General features: G+C 36.7%; 1 protein-coding gene across 3 annotated transcripts in view; it reads right to left on the bottom strand.

The window, feature by feature from the left end:
- Positions 1–8,303: 8,303 nt before the first annotated feature.
- LOC104146891 (splicing regulatory glutamine/lysine-rich protein 1) overlaps positions 8,304–22,600 on the bottom strand; it is a 37,134-nt gene continuing 22,837 nt past the window's right edge. For 2 of the 3 annotated variants that reach the window (XM_068927492.1, XM_068927495.1), the window contains 6 exons: positions 22,142–22,256; positions 19,458–19,577; positions 18,173–18,751; positions 12,567–12,662; positions 11,758–11,896; positions 8,304–10,597 (listed from right to left, as the gene is read on the bottom strand). In XM_068927492.1, coding sequence (XP_068783593.1) covers positions 10,445–10,597; positions 11,758–11,896; positions 12,567–12,662; positions 18,173–18,751; positions 19,458–19,577; positions 22,142–22,256 — 1,202 coding nt within the window. In that variant the 3' untranslated portion in view covers positions 8,304–10,444. The remainder of the gene's footprint in view (positions 10,598–11,757; positions 11,897–12,566; positions 12,663–18,172; positions 18,752–19,457; positions 19,578–22,141; positions 22,257–22,600) is intronic. The other variant, XM_068927494.1, reaches the window with a different exon arrangement.

Below are 22,600 nucleotides of genomic sequence, written 5' to 3' on the forward strand. Positions count from 1 at the left end.
CGAGGATCAGGAATAGGATTTCTTTCCCAGCACGTTGAGTGATATATCAGGACCAGCTCACTTTTCTGCCTGCTTCCTACCCAGGTGAAGTCTAAGGGGGCTCTTTCACACTAGACTTGATCTATATGTTTACAGCTCTACTGCGTGAAAGCGCTATTCAGCTTACTGGAATACCACGTCATTCACAATGGATATGACTACACGTCATTCACAATGGATATGACTACTCTGAGATGTCTCAAACTGTATCTTTTTTGGATCAGGCCATGGTTTATCTCTTTGCTGTTTCAATTTTGTAAAGACAACAGAAACCTCAAACTTCCAGGTCTTGTTGCCAGGCTATTATGAAACCTACTAGAAAACTGATTATCATTCTTCAGCAAATCACTAACTTTTCAGAGAATCATTGACCCCAGAATTCTTACAGGCACCTTACAATAAAAGGAAAACATTTTAAAAGGAGTATTAATGACAAAGCTTACATTTTACCAAGAATGTTTGAAGGCCAGGAAGTCTTGCTGAGGAGTTTCATCTCAGATGGGTGTGCAACCCCAGCTCCATTCACTGAAAGATGACGAGCTGAAAGCATCGAGATACAGTCTAAGACCAAATTCTGTCATCTCAAATAAATGCCATAACAGAACGGGCCTCACCTGGCAAGAGAAGTACAAGAACACCAGCTTCAAGTGCCAGTCCATTTAATCACATAAAGACATTTCAAAGCAGTGTTTCTATTACAGGATGGCTCAGCACCTCGGCATCCAACCTCTTCTGCAGGTTACCAGGGGAGGCAGGCACCGGGTAACAAATATGGCATGGCCTCCAAGTCCACATTTAAGCTTTGTCAGACTTGACTAAAAAGGCCTTCTAACCCCTACACAGAATATCTCCTATTAATGTACAAACAGGTATATCACATACCAGTGTGTTTTAGCAGATTACTGCTGCATCAGGGTGCTAAAGATAGCAATAACAGGGTAAAAATAGCAGTGGTTTTTGTAGCAGGCTTGTAACTAAGTCTCTATGGCACTATAAGTTTAAATATGCAGTATTTCAAAGGATATCTGAAAAGTTTCTGTGACAGCTCAAAAGAGGGTGCTCTAACCCTGACTTTTATACTTCAGTGAAGTATAGCATAACTTCTTGAAGATGATGCACTTCTCACACTAGCTATCACACCTTTATTTTTTGAGATTTCAGTACTGACTCTGGCTTCATCATTTTTGTTTCTCCACTGTAATTCCCTCAACAAGCCTGAAAGAGCTCAGACCTTTCTTGCTGACCTCTCTCTCAGGACTTACAACCAGCATATGTTTGTAGCAGCAAAGGACAACATTTCCAAAACAAGGCATTGCTACAGCAAATCCCAGACTCCAATTTCCAAAGCCTTAATAAGCGAAATATAAAACTATAGTAAAAAAGGAGGGTTCCTGTTTATGGATTCAAAGCGTTGTGTTAAGAAGGGTATATTGTCAACAACAGCCCACAGATCCAACAGTAAGAGATCATCAGCTTACTGGAATAGCACGTTCAAGGCTATCAGATCACAGCAGTAAAGCCAAGCTTCGGTATAAGGCTGGTATCAGCATCCTGCCTAAACACTCCCTATAGTAGCAGGGCCTCATTGCAAATCACTTCCATTCCTTTATCTCAACGATGCAATCACCCTGCTTCCCTGTGTGCAGTCCTCTTCAATCAGTATAGACATTAATCTTTCACGATCTACACCCTCTGGTCTTCCACCTTATCTCAAAGTTATCTTAATTCATAGTTCTTAGTGCACTGGTTCACATCTTGTCTTACTCTTTAGGAAAAATGTCAACCCCTTTATAATATAAAAAGGAACAGGGAGCACCATTCTCCAAAAAAACCCAAGAACATTTTCATGGCTTCCGATTAGCTAAGCATCAAGCATCGGCAACAGTTATTATGGTATAAATTATCACAGTACTATAGCCAAAGACGTTTGATCACTAACTCTATGCATTTTACATCTGGCATGCGTACCTGTAAATCAGAAGATTTGAATCAATAGTGGAATCGGCAGGTTTAGACAGTTATACACCCATTCATGCTTTTCTACACGTGCGGGAGGCAGGAGAGAAGAATGATGTTTCAATGGTTTTATAAAGCTCTGGAGAACTATGATCTAAAAGACTGATCTAGCCTCCAAAAGAATAATTTTTGTCTCTATGACAAAATTATAGATCTCTATACAGGTCTCTCTATAAAGATCATAAAGGCAAAAGCTTTTCTTTTAGAGGCAGAGGATGACATAGGGGACCAGGAAATAAGATCACTTCAAAAGGGGCATACTACTCTTTCTAATTGCTACGGAATATGCTCCAATTGTTGAGCTACTATTGGAATAGAGTTTTACATCGGACCAGAAAGTTCCTAAATCATAGCAGGATTTTTATCTTTTATTATGATCTATTGAGTTACTACATTCCCTAGAATTATAAATTACTCCAGGTGAAAATGATCAAAAGGAATCTGATCTATTAGAACAAAATGAGCTTACACAATACTTGTCTACCATCTTTCATCTAGCATAAAAGCACGGTAAATGGCCATTTCTAATACATTCAGTGCAGCGCGATGACCCAGATCCAACTCTTTCTTTCATCAGAAGATTCTAAAGTATGTTTTCAACAAGTTATAGTCAGCATTGCCACTCGTCGATTGAACAAAGCAAGTACTCTAAGTCCCTGATAGAAAATTAGAAGAGCAATGAACAGAACAGTGAATGTCCCACATTATCTGAGAAGTGACACTATAAACCAGCCTCCAGCTCCCTCAGGTCCACACCATAAATGCTGTCATCTTTCCATCCTCTTTGGAGATTAAGCAACAGAACAAACATATCGTACGTCTAAGGACAGGATCTGTAACTGATCATAGGGTCTCCTAGCTGATACAAATGGAATTTGGTCAGATCAAATAACACTTTACAATTAACATAATCAACATTCAACCCACATCCTTTGTGGAGGTTAGCCCACAATCTCCGCATCTCTACTCTGTATTATGTTCTATCTCAGGTCCTAAAAATACAGATCAGCCTTCAGGCTGACCTGGAACATGGTTTAATATGATTTACAGCATAGTTCAGACTAGTCAAGTGTATTACTGGATACCTTGTGTAGACTAGACTAGGCAGGCTGACTGGGATGCATGAGAGTTATATGCTAGTAAGGAAAATGCCAAGGTACTAGAGAAACAGAATTTTAACAGCTCAGGAAAGTTTTAAATGAATTTTAGTAACATAACAAGAGTATCCCTTTAAAACTGAATGAAGTGGAGGAGTAACTTTGGGAAATGTTAGGTTGATGGCCACCACACTAATACACAAATCTAATGGAAGCAGATTGGACATTTTGTTCAATGTTCACAATGTATGTGGACCATTGCAATTGCTGTGAACTCCTGAATCAAGTAGTCTGAATCAACCCTTTAAAATGTTACTTCAATTAAACTTAAAGTTTTTCTTTAAAAACAAATTTAAGATTTGCAGAGAGAAAAAGAGGAGAAGCATAGTCTTCCTCAGGTCTGAAACTGAAATAGCAAATTTATAAAAAGACTACTGCTTACATTTATGCCTGCCTGTTTTCTTAAAACAAGAAGGCAAAACAAGCTAGCAAAACAAAGCATGTACAAAAAAAAAAGTTTGATTTTAAAAGACTGCCACTTTTCAGTCTTTTTTCAGCCACCAGTTCTAAAAATATTATCCTTTTATTTCTACACTTACTGCTTCAGTGAGTAATTACTTACAAAAATTATGAAGTATATAATTTAAATAGGCAACATATGATTTGGAACCATTGCTAAATCATCTCAATATGTTGCTTATATCTCTGTTTTTCCCATTTTGACATTCAGAGGAGCAGCATGCTGAAGTGCAATTATCCAGACCACAGATTTGTTGGCTAAATCAATCTGACCACTAAGAGGAGTTAAATCAGCCACAAGATCCATTACACACATGACAGCTCTCTCAATCTCATGGTCAGATCCCTACTAACCAAGCCAAAGCATAAAATGTGCTGAGGAGCACATCTTAAACCTTTGCTTCTTAGCCATCCTCTGTTTATTTAGATTCTTACAAGCTACACAAACTGATAGAGAAGCCTAAGTGTTGAACACAGTGAATTTTAACATGAAAATACCCATGACAATAAATTGACACGTACCGCTGATATTAAAAGTGCTGCATGAACTCCTGATCTTACTTATATAGAAGGAATTTTGACAAACAATTCTACAGAGCCAAATGCATTAACTTACTGCTTAAGAGGACTGCTTAAGAGCACTCTCCCTGATGGAGCTATGATAAATAGCGTTCCTGTGGAGAAGAAACCACCTGATTTTCTGGGGCAGATGTAGCCTAAAAAAGAAAAAGAGTACTGCTTCACAAACATTTGACTTATCACATCTGATTGTAGTGGAAGAGAGTTTATGACACAAATAAACGTTTGGGGCATCATTTATTTACAAAAACAACAACAACATAATAACAGCGTTTGACGTTTCTTTACTTGTACGATTTCATAGTTGCTTCATGATACCACAGATAACTCTGTCAACACGGAAAAAGTTTGAATAAATGTTTATTAAACTTAAAAGACCTACTTTACCAGAAACACCAAATTTAGAGAAGTGAAAATAGCATTTTTGCTCCTGTAGTTCTTAGGCTCCCCAGTCATATCTAAATGCAGATTGCAGTAGGCGATGTATAAAACAAATTATGGCCCCTGTATCACAGAGATAAATACCAGAAAGAAACTACTGATTAACTACATGAACTGCTCATGTCAAATTACTCCCTTGATGTTTCCAGAGAAGATCACTCATCCCTTTAATTATGAAAATTAGGTATTTATGCAGTTAGCAATTTTAAGGAGCCCATGTTTTACTCATCACTGCAGCAGAATTAGTTCTAAATCTTTACACTAAGGAGGGTTTTACTTTTTAGAACAATTTTAAAAAAATATGTTTGGCATTTAGTTAGCAAAGAAAATAAGGATAAAAATAGAAGAGCTGTAAAATTGCGCTGTGAATAAACACAGATCTGATGAAATTATCACAAGTCTGAGTGTAATGTAAATGTATAAACCTTCTACTCAACAGTTTAAAACTAAAAAAAGACTAGTCATTAAATGAAAACCAGATGACTTCTGCTTTAGCAATTGTCTCAGATTTGTTATTTAGCACATCAACATTTTCAGCATGAAAGCTACTGAACTGGCAGCCTCATTAAGGACATCAAGGATGGAGTGAATGGGAAGACTAAATGGCTCTTCTACCATTGCTGGTAACAGTCCTTCAGGTCAAAAATGAGTCACAGCCTTGTCAATGTGAGAATAGTAATGTCATTAACATGACTAGTGTCAAACATACTTTGTATGCCAAAAATCTTAAGTTTTGTGTCAAAATCAGCATTAGATTATTTTAGAATAAAAAAACCATAACTAATCAAAAAATAAATGTAGGGGGAAATTTCCCAGGAGAAAACATATAAACAGCTAAAAACTCATTTTTACCATCAGTGTAATTTGGTATTAGGCTCAATAATCATAAAACTGCCACAGCAAATTTTTTTTGCCTTCTTTGACAATAAGAGTTCATGCTTTCAAAAAACGAGTTGTAAAAACTGGAGCTGATAGACACTTTCTCAACCGTAGTGTTTGCTTAACAAACAGCACAGAATCAAAGTGTTACAGCAACGTCTCCTCAAACCAGAGGAAGATAGCTGCCTCTTGATGTTGCCATAGAAGTTTCTGAAGTTGTTTTCTGTTGAAGACACGGCGCAGGAACACCCTCCTTCCCCCCACTGCCGTGCTCAGGGCCTGCAACGGGGCTTACATACTAATGAAACATTCCGGAATTTGAAGTAAAATTCAATACTGAATGCAGAGATGTTTTCAAGAAGTTTAAAATAAAATATCCACAATTGAAAGGGTATTTATCTTACATTAAACAAAAATTCCTTTCATAGAGTGCTTTTAGTTTCCAGTATTACTTTAATTACACTTTTCAACGTATAAAAATAAATGTAAGGTAGAGACTGAAAACTTTTTTCTGCTTACATACTATCTAACAAAGTTAAGTTTTAGACTCTCTTCAGGTAATAACACTAACATTATCTACAAATTTCAACTGTCCACATTCCAGTCTCCGAGAAGAAAACTAGATCTCTCTGAACAAAGCACCTACTGGTTTAGATTATTTCAGCCATTTACACCTCTCAGCAATGTGCCACTAAGTCCAATTCTCACTTTTAATATAATAATAGCAAAGGAAATAATGCGCTTATAATATCGCTGAAAATATCACCAAATGGCAAGACAAACCTATAATATGACCTGATTTGCAATACTGTTGTTGCTCAGAATTCACGTATTTAAAAATTCTTCCAGTTTTACCACTCATTGTAATGCAGTTTTGAGACTAACATTAACAAAACTCAAGATGATTTTTGTTCTTCAAATGAATAGCTAGCAAAATTAATGAGCTTTAATCCTCTTTCTTTATAAACTGACAAAAAGACAGGCATGCAGACATGCTTCAGATCTAAATCGAAGTACAGGATACACACACCACTGTAGCATTAACTGCTTGAAGTGTCATACAGGTGAATGAAAAAAAAAAAAAAAGAAAAAAACTGAAAAGAGTAGTCAGGACCGGTATGGAGTATGTAAGAATTTGCATTATTCAGAGTCGCCATTACTTGTTATCTTTTGCTTAGACTAAAAAAAAAACCCCACAAATCAGATAGTGTTTGCTAGAACACTAGCAAACAAATGGCAAGCAATGCAAAGCATGATACCGACTGCAGAGTTTACCTTCTGAGCAGCAAACACTCAAATGGTCAGCTCATTTTGGGATCCAAGCTGTTCGCAAGTTGCTGCTATTAGCCAGCTGGCTAATTTAGAGCTAGTTCAGCTGTATCTATTGGAAATTGCAAAGCAAAGAAATTAGTTGATGACTAATGGGTAGGCAGAACCCATGTGTCTCTGATATCGCAGGCATTCCTCAGATGTTTCTAGTTTACAGCTCAAAGGCGACTGAAATTTTCCTTAGTTCTAATTCTGGAATCGGAAAAAGAGAAGATTCTTTACCCACCGTACCAGTTATCACAGTCTGCAAACAAAATTTCATCCCTCATAACACCTGTCTTCAATCGATTTATAAAAATGACACCCATCTCTGTTTGGAGCTTGGCCATTATTTTGTCCACCAAAAGTTATCTTCTGTTCCCATCTCCTTCTAAATTGCAAAGAAAAGTCCTATCTGTTGTACAGAAACACAGCTGTAAAATAACTGTAGTCACTACTGGAAGCCTCTGCACGTGCATTTTAAATGTTGTGAGCAAAATGGCACCATACAGTCTTTTTTCTGAGCAACTGAGCGTCACAACACTTTCAATTAAAGGCTGATTCAAGTGAAACTTTTTAACCAGTACAGCTATCATGAACTATGCTGTTCTTAAAAATTTCACCCAATTTCATCTCATTTATAAAGCTCAAAAGCAAACAACCTGACATGGCAACTCAGCAAAGAGAATTGTCAGAAAAAGGCAATGGATTTCCAGTGGATGATGGACACGTTTACTGGGTGACGCACAGCCCTGGTGGAGCAAGCAGGAACATCACTTCTGTGCTACACTATCCTACCAACTGAAGACAGGCATACTGCTGGACATTCGTTCTCTAGTGGTGGTTTTTAGGAATAAGGACCCAGAAAACACCTGCTAAGATTAGACAGAAATTAATTAACCTCACAGTTCCCCACAGTATTTACAAACAAAACCAGAAAATATAGGATTTGTAGGAAAACGTGGCTTGGTGTGGGTGTGTTGTAGATTTTCCTTTTAAAAACTTTTTCTAAGGGAACCATTAAATCACACACAATACAAAATAATATGCTGCACACGGAACTACATCTGTGATAAATTAGCTAGTAAGGCTGCCATCCTATCAATGTTCAAAGGCATTTTTCTTAGCTAACTATGTGCAATCTTTTTCACATTCTGTAACTGCTATATAATAGAACTATGCAATTTCAGGATAACAGAACTCAAAATCAAACTAATATGGACTGAAACATGATACATTGCAAGAATTCTAATAATTTCTCTCAAAGAAGGGAGAAGATTAGCTTTAATATCTAAAATAGTATCTTTAAAAAGACAATATTTTTTGTTTTAACTGGTACCTACATTGCAGATCAAAGAAACCTCCTGAATAAGAGTAGATGATCAACTAAAAATATTCCTTTAATAAGGATGTATCAGCAGAAACTTCCCTCTAAAATACTTAATTTTATTAGTGAAATGGTACCAAAGATAACAAGTATACAAACAATCTCTTTGCTCTATGCTACTTACACATCATAAATAAGACAGCTGTTGTTGCAAGACACAATCCTTCACAGTCTTTCTATAAGCATACAGATTTGTCATTCTTTTATCAGAATAAGCTGTTTACCAGCCAACAGCACGTGGCTTAAACATCACAAAAATGACTGTCTATACTTTACATGGTAAAGCATTTTCTATAGTCTTAAATGTACACAGTGGCAAGAAACATTAAATCCTATCAAAAATGAAGAGTGATTAAGCAGCTTCACAATCAAACCAGGTTTCATTACCTTATGAACTGGGCAATATTTCATTCCCTGTAATATGTTTACATTTTCATAAGAATTAACTATGCAAAGGAAAAAAAAAATCAAATTGAAAGCAAGTAACTAATATGCTATTCAGTTTTTTTAAACCGGCAGAAATAACTCTTCCCATGAGGTAAGGCAATTAAGTCATTTGATTGTATTAAGTTGTATTAAAAATAATCTACTTGATTTCAGGTATAAGTAAGTTTTAAAGGTATGACTCTTAAGAAACGTCACAATGATGAAACTAACGAAATTAGTTCAGAGAGCATAAGCCACATTTTCACTTGACAAAGTATTTGCTTTGTGTCATTCTCTTCTAACATGTTTTCTCCCCAAAGAATGAAGAAAGAATCTCTATCATATAACTCCTGTGTAAGTTAGATAATTTTTTCCAAACTATTTTCCCCCCTAAGCTTTGCATACAGTTCCTTTTATATCACTCAACAGGTATAAGAGAAAATGATGGAGAGGTTAACAATTAAGGCCATCCAAATGTAGAGTAAGTGTTTAAAGGGCTGTCTCTGATGTAGGTGATAAGAGAATGCTTTGTATTCAGCTACTACTTTTGTACAGTGGTGGTCCCCAAAATGCATTTTTGCTTCATCTATAAATCTCTTCTAAAAAATAAAAGTAAAAATGGAGCTTTAGTATTTTAACAAGTGAATCAAACAACTGTTCTGACATACCACTTGCATTCTTATCTACAGTACGGTGGTGGCAAAATAGCAATAGAGATCATGTAAGATTTAGCTGAAAATGAGTAATAGCACATATACATTTCTAGAAAATACCACATTTTAAGAAGGCACTAAAGCTTCTGCTTGTGCTCCCATATTTTTTCTTCAACAAATAAGAAAATTTATTTTAATAATGGCACCTGTACTATTTGCAGCTGAACAGACACACTGCAGTACGGCTCAAAACGAAGCTGTAAGTTCTGATAATATCACACAGATGTGCTCGCTTCTGGAAGGACAAAAGAAAACGACAAAATAAAACAACCCCAAAATAACCCAGTAAAGCTAACCTATTATCTATAACATGGCAATGTTCCTTTTAGGAACAGAAAAGTAGCATGCATTGTTCAAATACTTTAAAAGAAATACTCATTTTAGGGCTATTAGTAAGAAATTATTTTAAATAATAAAACCAAAAAATCTCAAGCAGTGAGCAAATGAAAAACATACTAGTCAGCGGGCATTCAACATAAGAACCGTAAAACTGTGTTTATCCTTAAAACCCCTTTTTCTATAGTTGTCATTTACAACAAAAGAAAGTGTGAATATTTATGCACCATTTCCAAGCACATCAAACAGTACACGTTGAAGTTTTTGTGGATTCTTTTTTAACCCACAAGGTAAAACAATACAAAAATTCATCAACAAGCAATATTTTAAACAACTTTCAATGCATATCTTCAGCTTTTTTGGATAGTACAGGTTTACATCGTTCAGTTTCTACTTATTTGCAACAGCTTATGGTGAAACTTAACATAAATCATTTTACAAATAAGTACAGCCATCATGGAAACGCAGGAATTTTCAGAGATGAATACTTCTGATGGCATCTGCCTTTTCATGGTATAACTACTGGTCCGTGCTCTCTTGCTTTACAGCAAGAGGACAACAAAGCTATCACAAGAATTGGAAGAGCTACTAGTATGTTATCAACACGTTCAAGTTGATTGCTTTGACATTTTCTTCCTCATTCTGGGAAATAAAAAGCTTTGGATTTCACTCTCCTTAGTTGAGTCAGAGGTCCATTCTTTGCTTTAAACCTCTTCCATTTTAACTGAGAGGTTTTCTTCATTTGGTTGACAGTTCCCATTCTGTTGTAGTTTGACTTCCTCTGTCCTTTGTATATCTCTGTTGTCTACTTCTTTGTCAGTTTCAGCATTCTGATCCTCTTTAGTGTGATCTTTGTCCTACCAAAGATAAAATCATTTTTCAAAGAAATCACACTCTCAGCATTATAGGACATAACTTCCAAGCAACTCTTGATATTTTGATTGCCTCAAATTCTATAGGCCTATCTTGTGTCACCAACTTTTAAAAATAGGTCTCAGCTTTTTTGTTTGCTTGTTTGTTTTTAAAAAGCTTCCTTTCTTTCCAAGTGGCTAAAGTTAGGCACTCAGAACAACAAGTCACCCCAGAAATCTTTGCCTTATGCCTTTTCATCAATACTGAAATAAAACACAGCCAAGAAACCATGAAACCTATGAGAAACGACTCCAGAAATTAAGACTTCACTATGATTGCTAAATAAAGTAGGATTTTTTTCTTTTGTATTTTTGATTTTTTTCTCTTAAAACCACGATGTTTTAAGAGAGGTCTTGGGTAACAGAATTACTAAAGCATCCAATAAGAGAATTACCTGAGCCAGCTGTTTGATAGCAATTGAATAATTACGAGTACAAAGACAGGCTGCTTTTCCAATTTTAAGATTAAGCAATCAGAAGACGTTTCTTTTCTTAATCACATCACCATCTACTTTGTAAAGGAAAGTTCCATGCTTCTCTTCCCCAAATCTAACCCTTTAGCTTTATTTCTTGCAGTGACCTACACGCAGCCCAGGACCAAAACAGCCAGGGAGAGGCTGAACTGCAGAAAGAAAATTTGTAAGAATAATCTTTTAAGCTTGACAGCCAAGCTATCCCTGAACTCTGCTGCTTAGCTACACAATCTGCTTCCTGCCTGCTCATTCAGATGGGCAACCAGGCAACTCCTAACATACGGCATAGAACAGAAAAAGAGAGAAACCAAAATAAAGTGTTTCTGTAACCTATTCACAGAAGTTCCCACAGGCCCAGTAAGGTTCAAACACGGAGCGTAATCAAATGGGCCTACAAACATCAACTGGAGAATGACTTTCACGGCTCCTGACGACAAGAGTGAAATCCAAGTGTCTCAACTGGACATAATTTGGTAGAGAAAAGAAAAAAAGGAAAAAAAGGGAGAAGGGGAAGAAAAGAAAAAGGAGAGAGGGAAGAAAAAGAAAGGAAAAAAGGGGAGGAAGGAAAAGGAAAAAAGGGAAGGAATTCCAATAATCACTCCACTTTGCATATCACTTACTCACAGAGCTTACCTTCAAAGTAGTGGTGCTTTTCTCAGATTTTTCCTTTCCCTCTTTTTCTTTGCTACTTTTTTTCTTGGAGGTGGAGCGTTCTCTTTCTCTTCTTTCATTGTTTGTATCCCTTTCTCTTTTTTTCTCCTTCTTGTTCCTGCTTATGAAAATTTTTACTCAAATCAGAAGTTTGATTTAAAACAACAAATTACTACCAATGCATATAACAACGTATGGAAAGCTGCAGAGTTTACAAAGTTTCAGCAAAGCTTCAGTCAACCTTCAGGCCATTTAGTTGCAAATTATTCTCTCGTCAGTGGGGGCTTTCCCAAAAATCCCCAAAACATAAGAAGGTTTTTTTGACAGAAGAAAGCTAAGGAACTCAAACGTTCAAAATGCATGGTATTTGCAAAGAAAAAAGAAAATTAAATTGTATCTGATGACAGGCTTGTACTGTCAGGATTGCTGACAGATTTTAAACATTATAGTTTAAAGCACTCCACAGCTCAAATCCATGAAGGTCTTTTTTTTTTTTTTTTTAAAAAACTAAATCATCCTAACAGCTGCAATCATCTGAGACAACTACTTCAAATACAGTAAACCAATGAAAATATTTCCCAAATTGTTTTCAATACAGTATCTGCATCCACCTTTTCTCATTACTGAAAACACTGAACTTTCCTTAAAAATGTGAATGATGATTATTAAACAGCTGCTTGCATAACAAAAAACATCCAAGAGAAACACAAATTGAATCAAGTTCATTTAACAATGCTGATATTAAAACTTTTTCCACCTTTAATATCCAGTAACTTGTAAATCAAATCTACCTTCTTGGAGAGGGAGTTCGTGAAGACTTTCTTTTCGTTGTTTTGGATGTTTTAGGAGACTTGGAGGGACTTCTGCTCTTCCTTTTACGCCTTTCTCTGCAGGACCAAGAAACTCAAGATCAGCAATTAAGCAAATAATAAGCTCAGAAATTGCATAAAAACCGGAAAGCTCTTAAAATTATTTCACATGACAACTGACTAAACAAATATCCCTGGAGATTAACATAATCAAAAATATCACCAAAAATGATATACAAATGATATTTGTATCACCAAAAATATATGAATTGTACAAAGCAAGATATGTTAGGTTTTGTGTATGTTTCGGTTTGGTGGAAAAGGGAAGAATGGAAGTGGAAAATAGGAGAAAAGTTGTCCTCCTGTCAGAGCTGAGCTTTTTGTTTATCCTCGCACGCTTGTATTTGTATCTAGTATCAACGGAAACACACTGGAACCAGAAACATTATATTAAGTAACGGCTTCTTCAATCAGCGAAAGAATCCAATTGAATGAGGAGCCACACTAAGACAAAGGCATAACTTGAACAACACGAACTTCAAAGTTTACCGTTAGAAGTTTAAGATCACTGGAGCCCCAGTTCAGCATAACTTAAGTTTAACTCCTGAATACATGAACCACTGTGCTTGCTGGGTTAGAACCAAACAGCACAGCATACAGCTCAAACTGTTGTCAAAAAAATCCAATATGGAGAAGTTAATATTTATTTTTTTCCTAGCTGTCCAGCTTAACAACCATATTTATTATTCTACAACACACTAAAGTCCAATAAAGGTAAATCAGAACCCTCAATAGTTAACTAAACAGCTGTTTCGTATGGATAAAGAGAATTTGCTGAAATTGCTGTTCTGGAGCCTGAACATTAAATAACTGGTTGCAAGCATACTGAGGTGTGTGTTAAAATAAAGCAAAAATGGATCAAGTAAAGCTTCATTCAGTGTAAATGTAGACCCTATCTGTTAAAATAAGATGACCTTTTTCTATCACCTCTTTATAGAACAAGAAAAGCGGACAGGAAGAAACAAAGGAAAATAGGGAAGTTAAAACCTAAACTTTAAGATACGGCACAAAAGCTACAATTATGTATTCCAGCTTTTGCAATTCACACTTAATTTTTTCAATATTTAGAAAGACCAAGAAATTTACAGTTATTAGATTAATTATAAAAGGAAATATTAAGTTATTTCTTGTATCGCTCTATGAATTCACACTCTTTGACAATATCATGTAGTCTGACCTCCTGAAGCTGTACAGGACAAAATTTCATAACTAATTTGTAAAGCAAGCTCTTAATTTTGACTTGATCTTCAGAATAAGCCAAAAGATAAAGTGGCCTCAAAATCACGGAGAAAACCCCCCACTCCTTTACCTGCTGCTCACTAGTTAACATGCTTCTTATTTTGAATACCCTCACACTTACCATTACTTTTTTCAAATGATGATACTGGAAATAAATATATTATTCTGATAGCAGTCTCATACAGTCTACATAAAGCAGTAATACTACATCCCCTCTTTATTCTGCTTTCCTGCTTATGCACCCATGAGTAACCAAGTGCTTTAATTGTGTTCAAACCGTAAACTGTTATTCATGAAATCTATATTTTCAGTTTCTGCTTTTCAGCTTTCAAGATGAAGAATTACAAGCGTGTCTAACAATACTTGTTCCTACCTCTATGACATTACATTTGGCTATATGACTGGTTTTGGGTGCCTGTATTATTAACACCCTCGAGTGATACTAATACAGCAAAACTTAAGATATTCTCATAAAAAGAAGCTTGAAAACTTTGATGGTGATCCTCTGTCTTTTGCCCTCTTAATCGGATACAGAACTAACATCCTTGTTACAAAGAAAAAAATCCCACAGGCTCATGACTGGAGGCAACTTCCTGTTGATTTAAATCGAGTTATCTAGGAATGGCTATGAGATTTGCCTTGGGACAGCACTCTGCCTAGCTTTGCTAGAATTTTTCAATTTTGAGACAGACAGAAGCTTTGGGGTAGAGAGATATCTTAAAATCTGTGCCTAAGTAGCAGCACTTAGCAGAACAATGGCATTGCAGACTAACTTCCTGGAAAGAGAGGTCTCTCTTAACCTGTTTATATTCAGTTTGTTCTTAATTAAGGCACAAAGATTGTTTTTGACTCTGATGGAACCCACGCCTTGCTAATGCCAGCAGAAATTATCAGTGAAATACACTGGGTCCCCTCTCTACCTTATTTAGGTAGAAAGAAGCATAAATGGAAAAAAAAAAAAAAAACCCAGACAGGCAATATTTAAGGTGTAAGGTGGTCTAGATTTGATATTACTAGTCACTTTCAAATTTTGCCACTATTTTTGGTTATGAAGGGAGATATCACTTCAGCCACCAAAAGTCGGCTTTGGATAAAGTCCCTACATATCTCCTCTGCTAGCTTGTAGCCATCTTCTGGAAGAGGAGCCTGATCTTTCTTCTCCTCTGATCTATGTTTCTTCCTTCAGCTAGGAATGACAAATATCCATCTGATTTCTAGTACTAGCATGCTGTTTGTCAGTAAAGCAAGGTCAGGTGCAGCCTAGTCATTAGTAGGCCCTGTATGTTCTGTTCCACCTCCACCTCTCCTCCCAGAGGAAGGCATACTATTTGTCCAGTATCTTGTACTCTAAGGGAAAGGATCTGCATCTTTAAAAGTGGTCCAAGCTCAACTCTGCAGCGTAAATCCAGGCAGTTGAAATGCCAGGTTGGTGGACATCCTTCTCCCAATTGACTTGCGACCGTTTCAGTTAGATAAAGTTCCAAAGTAAAGGAACACCCTTAAATACAATTTAACTGGGACTCAACAGCCCAACTTCTTGTTACAGAATCACAGGATCTATGAGGTTGGCAGGGATCACTGGGAATCATCTAGTCCAACCTGCCAGATCATGCAGGGTCAGCTACAACAGATTGCTCAGGAGTGTCCAGCTGACTTCTGAATAGCTCCAAGGATGGAAACTCCACAACCTCTCTGGGCAACCAGTTCCATTAGAAGAAAAACAAACAAACAAAAAGTTCTCTCTCAATTTTAAATGGAATTTCCTCCATTTCCATTTGCCACCGTTGTCTCTTGTCCTTTCACTGGGCACCACTGAGAAGAGTCTGCCTCCATCTTCTTTACTGCCTCCCATGGGGTAGTTGTACACATTGATTAAGAACCCCCTGAGCCTCCTCTTCTCCAGGCTGAACAGTCACAACATTCTCAGCCTCTGCTTGTACAATGGATGCTCCAAGCCCTTAATCATCTGCTGGCAACGCTCTCCCTAATGCAGCCCAGGGTGCTGTTGGCCTTCTTCGCTGCAAGGGCACATTGCTGGCTCATGTTCAACTTGGTGCCCACCAGGGACCACAAGTCCTTTTCTGCCAAGCTGCTTTCCAGCCAGCTCCTCCCCAGCCTGTACTGCTGCATGAGGCTATTCCTTCCTCCCCAGGTGCAGAACTTTACATTTCCCTTTGTTGAACTCCACGAGATTTCTGTTGGTCCAACTCTCCAGCCTGTCGAGGTCCTTCCGAATGGCAGGCAGCACAACCATCTGGTATATCAGCCACTCCTCTCAATTCTGTATCATCTGCAAACATGCTGAGAGGGTGCACTCTATCCCACAATTCAGGTTATTCATGAAGATGTTAAACAGTACTGGCCTCAGTATTGACCCCGAATGATAATGCTACTTCTGAAGAAAGTATTCGCAATATGGACAAAAAACTGTGCATTTCTCTCATCTTCCAACTTTAAAAAAAACATTACCCTTGTTTGGTAGCATCTTTAAGTAGTATTAACTTCATACTGAAGTAGGGCATTGTAGTGAGTTCATTAGAATAATTGCACTAAATTTCACTAGAATTCTCCGCCCAAGTACATGGAATCTAAGTCTTCCACAATGTGTTCTAAATTAGCAAGATACTTAAAGGCGAGCAAGTATAATCGTTGAAAATTAAGAGTATGAACTGTCTGTAACATCCAGCTAACAACACTTGCTATTTGACATTAGGAACTAAGTCTTCCACCAAGGCTCTTATATAAGCTATACGTTGTGAAGCTCCTCAAAACCTTTTCTTTCACGTATCTATTTCAGCACTCCTGGGGCATACAGGCAGAAAACCGTAAGTTTTCAGAGCCAGCAGAACTCTCTCTAGCCTATGCAGGGCCTCAAACCATGAAATAATGTTAAAAACACATTAAGACAGAAAGCAGCATATGCTCAAAGAAACCACAGTATTTTTCCCATAAACCTTCAAAACAACATGGACATTTCACATAACCCAAACAAAAAGTCTTGGAATCATTTTGACCTTTTCTATACTATATGAACCACAAACTCCTGGATTTTGAGGGTTAAGGAAATCATGCTTTTGTCCAGCAAAGGGGTTTCTATTACATAGAATTTTTCCCAATCCATCCAGCATTTCATTCTCTCAAGGCACCAGGTAAATTTGATTTTTCAGATATCACATATCAGATTGAGATATCAATGTGAAAACAAATGCAATAGCCTGACTTTGAAACTAATACAATCAGGCTACAATTTACACTACTTCTGTAATAATTCCTAACTCAACGTTTTTCTTTACTGAATTCTGTTATTACTGAGGTTTTCAGAGGGGACCTTTTCCATCAAAGCTTCTGAGCTTGAGTTAGATACAATGCTCTACTAATTGCATTTAGAATATGACTGGGTTATTTCACCTACCGAGCTTTTTAATCAATCTCATGGTCTCCTTTTGCTATACTGAATTTATCCAGGTTTCCCCCAGTGTACCCTCTCCCAGAGGCAAACATAAAAGCTATGTTAGTCTCAACTGCTTTCCTGTTTACTGTCAGCATGGTTAAGGAATGTTATATGTTAAACATTAACACCTACCTGGCCATCTAACAATCTAAGTGGCACACCCTTATCTTCCAACTGAGAAATGTTCCCTTTCTGAATAGCTGGCCAGCCAGCCAGCTGAGCGACATGCTTGCCTCTTACTGCTCAGACACTCAGTCAAGAAAATTTCATAGCTTGCCATCCCTAAGGTGGCTAAGCGACAAATGCTACCATCCAACTCTTAGTAAGCCCAACACATTGCTCTATGGATAAACACCATACCACACAGATATGAACTACAGCTTTGAATATAATTTTGTTTATATTTTTTTCTTATACTTTTTACTTTTTGAATATAGCTTTTCTTTTGTAAGCAACCAAGGAACTATGTAACAATGACTCCAACCTTTCATCAGGACAGGAAGATGTGTGATGCCCCTCTATCAAAACTTTTGGCTGGCTGTAACACAGAGAAATGGGACAAGAACCAGCTACTTATGTCCTCAAGGACTGTAGTATGCAGTTACGTGAAAGGTAAGCATCAGCAGCCCAAGAAACTATAGGCTATCAGGTATCATACAGAACTCTTTGCAGCAGATTTTATCTTATAGGGAAATCGACAGAATAGAAAGAATAAAAACTGAATTAGTAAGTAAGACTAATATTGACACATGCAAATTAGGATGCGTGTATGTCTCAGTGCCTCACTGTACCAGTAGGTCCAAAAAAAGCATGACAAAAAAAACTCTCAACAACAAACCTGCTGGAGCTACGAGATCTTCTTGAAGAGCTATAGCTTCTTGGGGGTGTTTTGGATCTCTTCTCTTTCTTCTTTTTATCATCTCTTTCCTTTTGTCTTTCTCGCTCCTTCTCCTTCTCCTCATCTTTTTCCTTTTCCTTGTCTCTGTCCTTCTCTTTGTCCCCTCCTTTGTCCCTATCTCCTTCCTTGTCCTTCAACTTCTCTCTGTCCTTCTCCCCCTCTTTCTCAGCATCTCCTTCTTTTTCTTTGTTCTGGTCCACCTCTTCTCTATCTTTGTCTTTGTCCCTATCTTTGTCTTTTTCCCTTTCTTTGTCCCTGTCCCTATCTTTGTCCTTATCCTTGTCCCTGTCTCTATCCTTATCCTTATCTCTGATTCTCTCTCGATCTTTGTTTCTCTCTTTCTCTCTGTCCCTGTCCTTCTCCTTGTCCTTATCCCTGTTTCTCTCTTTATCTCGCTCTCTTTCCCTTTCTTTATCTCTGTCGCGGTCTCTCTCCTTCTCCTTGTCGCGGTCTCTCTCCTTCTCTTTTTCTTTGGCCTTTTCTTTTTCCTTGACCTTTTCTTTGTCTCTTTTCTTGTCCCTGAGAAAAGCCAAATACAAATCCATTAATTCATCTTTGAACTTTCTAATAAAAGTTACAACTAACTCCTATAACATACATTAATTGCTCAACAGAAAGTATGGCTCTCAAATTAAAAAATAATAATTATGCAACATTTCAATCTTCCACCCCCATTTGCCATGGGGAGAGGCTCAATAGCCAAGAAAAATTTGGAAAACATATTGGGGAAGGGGGGATGCAAACCAAATGAAACCATGATCTTCTGAGCGATGTCATTACGCTTTGAGAGAATGTGTTTCTTCACCTCACAAGTTATGTTAATATACATACGGTTTTTCTACATTTTGTTAGGAATGAGACAAACTGCAATGTGTAAATTTATACTTTCCTAACAGGAAGTGTGCCCATGTAAAGTGGACTGCAGAATAAGGCATCCCACATGAAAAATGGCAGCTGACTGAGCAGATCTTAATTCAACAGTGTTCTCTCACATAAGTATCCTGGAACTGCTTGAAAGTCCAACATCAGTGTATACATAGAAACAAAAAAACAGGAATAAAATTCTACCTAACAAATTATCTCAAAAGGCAGACTGTAAGGTCAAAATTCAATTGAGACAATCTCTCAATCTTGCAAATTATATATAAAAAAAAAAAACTTAAAAAAAACCCCACCCCACTGCTCATAAAAAGAACGATGTCATTTCTTAGGAATGGAAACTCACCGAGAACGAGAACGACTTCTTGATTTCCGCCTTTCTCTAGATCTAGATCGTTTTTTCAGGGGGCTTCTGGATCTCCGTCTGTCCTTATGTCTTGAGAGAGATCTATTGCCAGATCTACTTCTAAACAACATCAGAAGAAAAAAGGTTGAATATTGAAACTTCATATCTTCATAAAAATTAGGTCAATTGAGGGGAAAAAAAAACATAAATATTGCCTCACTAAAGGAAATTAAATATACAGTTTTCACCTCAGTACTGTACTGCCTACCAGTATTTTCAGAAATGTTTATACTTGAAGTTTTACCAGGTGCACACACTCCCCTTCAAAACAATATACCACTTAAATAAAACTTGTATTTTATTACAATAGCACAGCACAGAATACTAAAAAAATTCTATGACCTTCATGAATGCTCTGGAAAAATATAAATTCATATCATCTTAGGATAACCCTCCTTAATAAATTACACTGCATAGAATCTACTATAAACTTCTAGCAACTTGTGAAAATAATTAATTACATTTTTCTTCTTCTCCAGGCTCAGTCACGTACTGAAGTCTTCGTTTCTGAAGTAAGATGGCTTTACTGGCCTCTTTGTGCTTGCTTCTCCAGCTTTACAATTTAACAGAACTTTAAAAAAACACTACCTGTGATTTAGCATTTAGTCAAATTACCTTTTCAAATCCATGCTCACAAACCCTTTCAACTGAATGATGAGAATTCCCAAAAAAGAATGAATGCTTACTACATGATAAACAAGGAATGCAAATGTTCAAATACTCCAGGAGAAATCTATTAAAGTCTTCTGATAAATATACATAGTATAGACTCAGAGTTGATGAAGAAAACAAAAATTTTTTTTTAAAAAAAATTACTATATTTTTCTTCTCCAAGTATTCCTGATTTTGGGAGGATCATATCCCCTAGAAAAATAATTAAAAAACGCATTTGAATACTAAGTTTCAAAAGACACATCATGTGATACCTTGTCCAAGCAGTCAACGTACCATTACGTTAAACTTACCAAAGACAAAAAGGCCATGTTTATTACTCAATAAATCCTGAAGGAAAGGAAGATACACAAAATACCAGCTCCACCTGTCCTCTGCAGCTCAAGATGCACAGACAGAGTAAGGTATACCAATAGGAAACCATTCTTTTACCTACAGCTTGCTCCACATAGTGATGCAAAAGTGCAAACTAATTACAGAGTAAATTAATTAACATTTGGTCAGAATAACCTCCTGAATAAAATGTATATAATAGAGATGAAAGGATTTAGCGGGGGCTATAAACCACTAAAACAGGCAAGGGGTAAATTAAGTTTATCCTTAGGGATGAAGTTGCCTCAATGGATCAGACTGGCCCTTGTTTCAGTATGTACTCAAAATCGACAGGAGCAAAACAAAAACAAACAGAAAAATCTATCCCAAAAAACCCCAACCCAAAACATTATTATCAACAGTTGTTCAAAGCATGGGGTTTCTGGAAGTGGAAAAATGTAAATTTATCTTCTAAAACTCAATTCAGCTTGCATCTACTGCAATGTTATGTATTACACAAAACAAATGTTGTTTATCAAATATGTCCTGAATTAGAGAAACAGCAGAGAAGCATGAAAGAAGGAACTGACCAAATCCTCCTTCTAGCAGTAAAAAAGTACCCAATGTTTTGCTGTCATTGAATAACATGTACTGTGGGGAGCCAGTATTACAAAACTGAAGTCCGCGTTTAGTTCATATTTCTCTGGTAATACTACTGATATGGTCAGCTTTTCTGTATGTTAAAGTACTCTAGCTGCTTAAAAGTCAAGGATGTAATAGAGCTATCACTGCAATACTGACAACACTAAACTGTTTCAAATGTAAATTATCAATCACATACTGAGTTTTTCTGAGTTTCTTTCTCTTTTTGCTATTTGATGTAGTCAAGTATCATTAGATTGACTATGTAAATGCTCAGGAGACATTCCTCACACTCAGAGACTGCAAACCATGATTTCATGAAGCATTTGTTAAGATTCACATATCAACACTGTCTCATTCTTGAGAAAAAAGTTAATGGATAACCTTCAAGGGTGATACAGCCTTTTTTTTCCTCTCACGTTCAAAGCCTGTTTCTGAACTATTCAGAACTTAACACATTTAACAAAGCAAACAAACTCTGAAGAATCAAAAACTGTCTCCAAAACCATTTTCTTTTAGGTTCTAAGAAAATTAGCATTTACATTTACAGTACAGTAAATAGAAACACCTGCATTTGTTAACTAGATGGTTAGAAGTTCGGGACATCAGGAATTTCCTACCAGCAAAACCAGCCAACCTACCTGTTCCAGGAGTTAACAGCAAACTAAATGCTCCATCCACAAAAATCAGAAAATTATTTATTTTTAAAATATAGACGTCACAAAATGAAATAAGGTTATGCTACATGCCACAAATTGTACCCTTTAGTTTTTTGGGTTTTTTTTAAAACCAAAAATAATCCTGAATGCATTTAGCATTTTGAAGGAAAGAGTGTCTGTTCAGAGACAAATATCCCAGTTACTCTGATCTCGTTAGTATAGGTTATTAATGTCCTCCACAGTGATTTTGGTCTCATAACCAAATAAGAAATCTCAATAAACAACATAACGCAAGAGAAATAACATGATCTCTTCATCCAAAAGAAAAAACATACCTACCTGTGCTTTGAGTGAGATCGTTTCCTTCTAGATCGGGATTTTGAACTAGACCTGGATTCTGAACGAGAATGGGAACGAGATCGACCGCCTTTTCTTTCACTGCTCTTTCCAGACTCTGAGAGGAAAAAACCACTTTGCAGTGTAAGCTCAGAACATTTAAAGATCCCAGTTAACAATCTGGCACAAGTGGAATGTACCACATATAGTGCAAGGGGCCTACTCTCTGCACATCTTCCTTCTTTGCAAATATCCTTCAGAAACATCCAAGAAAGTCATTGCATATACTCGTTGAGTGCAGCCATCCTGCAGCAGTACACATAAACCAGATAATTATAAACAGCTAGCTCTATTAGGAATGGGATGTATGTTGCTGCCACAAAGAACAAGATTACAACATGTTCTCCTCTTGGTATATTATTTAATATAAATACTTTTTATTTTTAATAGCCTGGGAAGAAT

This window comes from Struthio camelus, chromosome Z (assembly GCF_040807025.1).
Source record: "Struthio camelus isolate bStrCam1 chromosome Z, bStrCam1.hap1, whole genome shotgun sequence".
NCBI classification, from domain to species: Eukaryota; Metazoa; Chordata; class Aves; order Struthioniformes; family Struthionidae; genus Struthio; species Struthio camelus.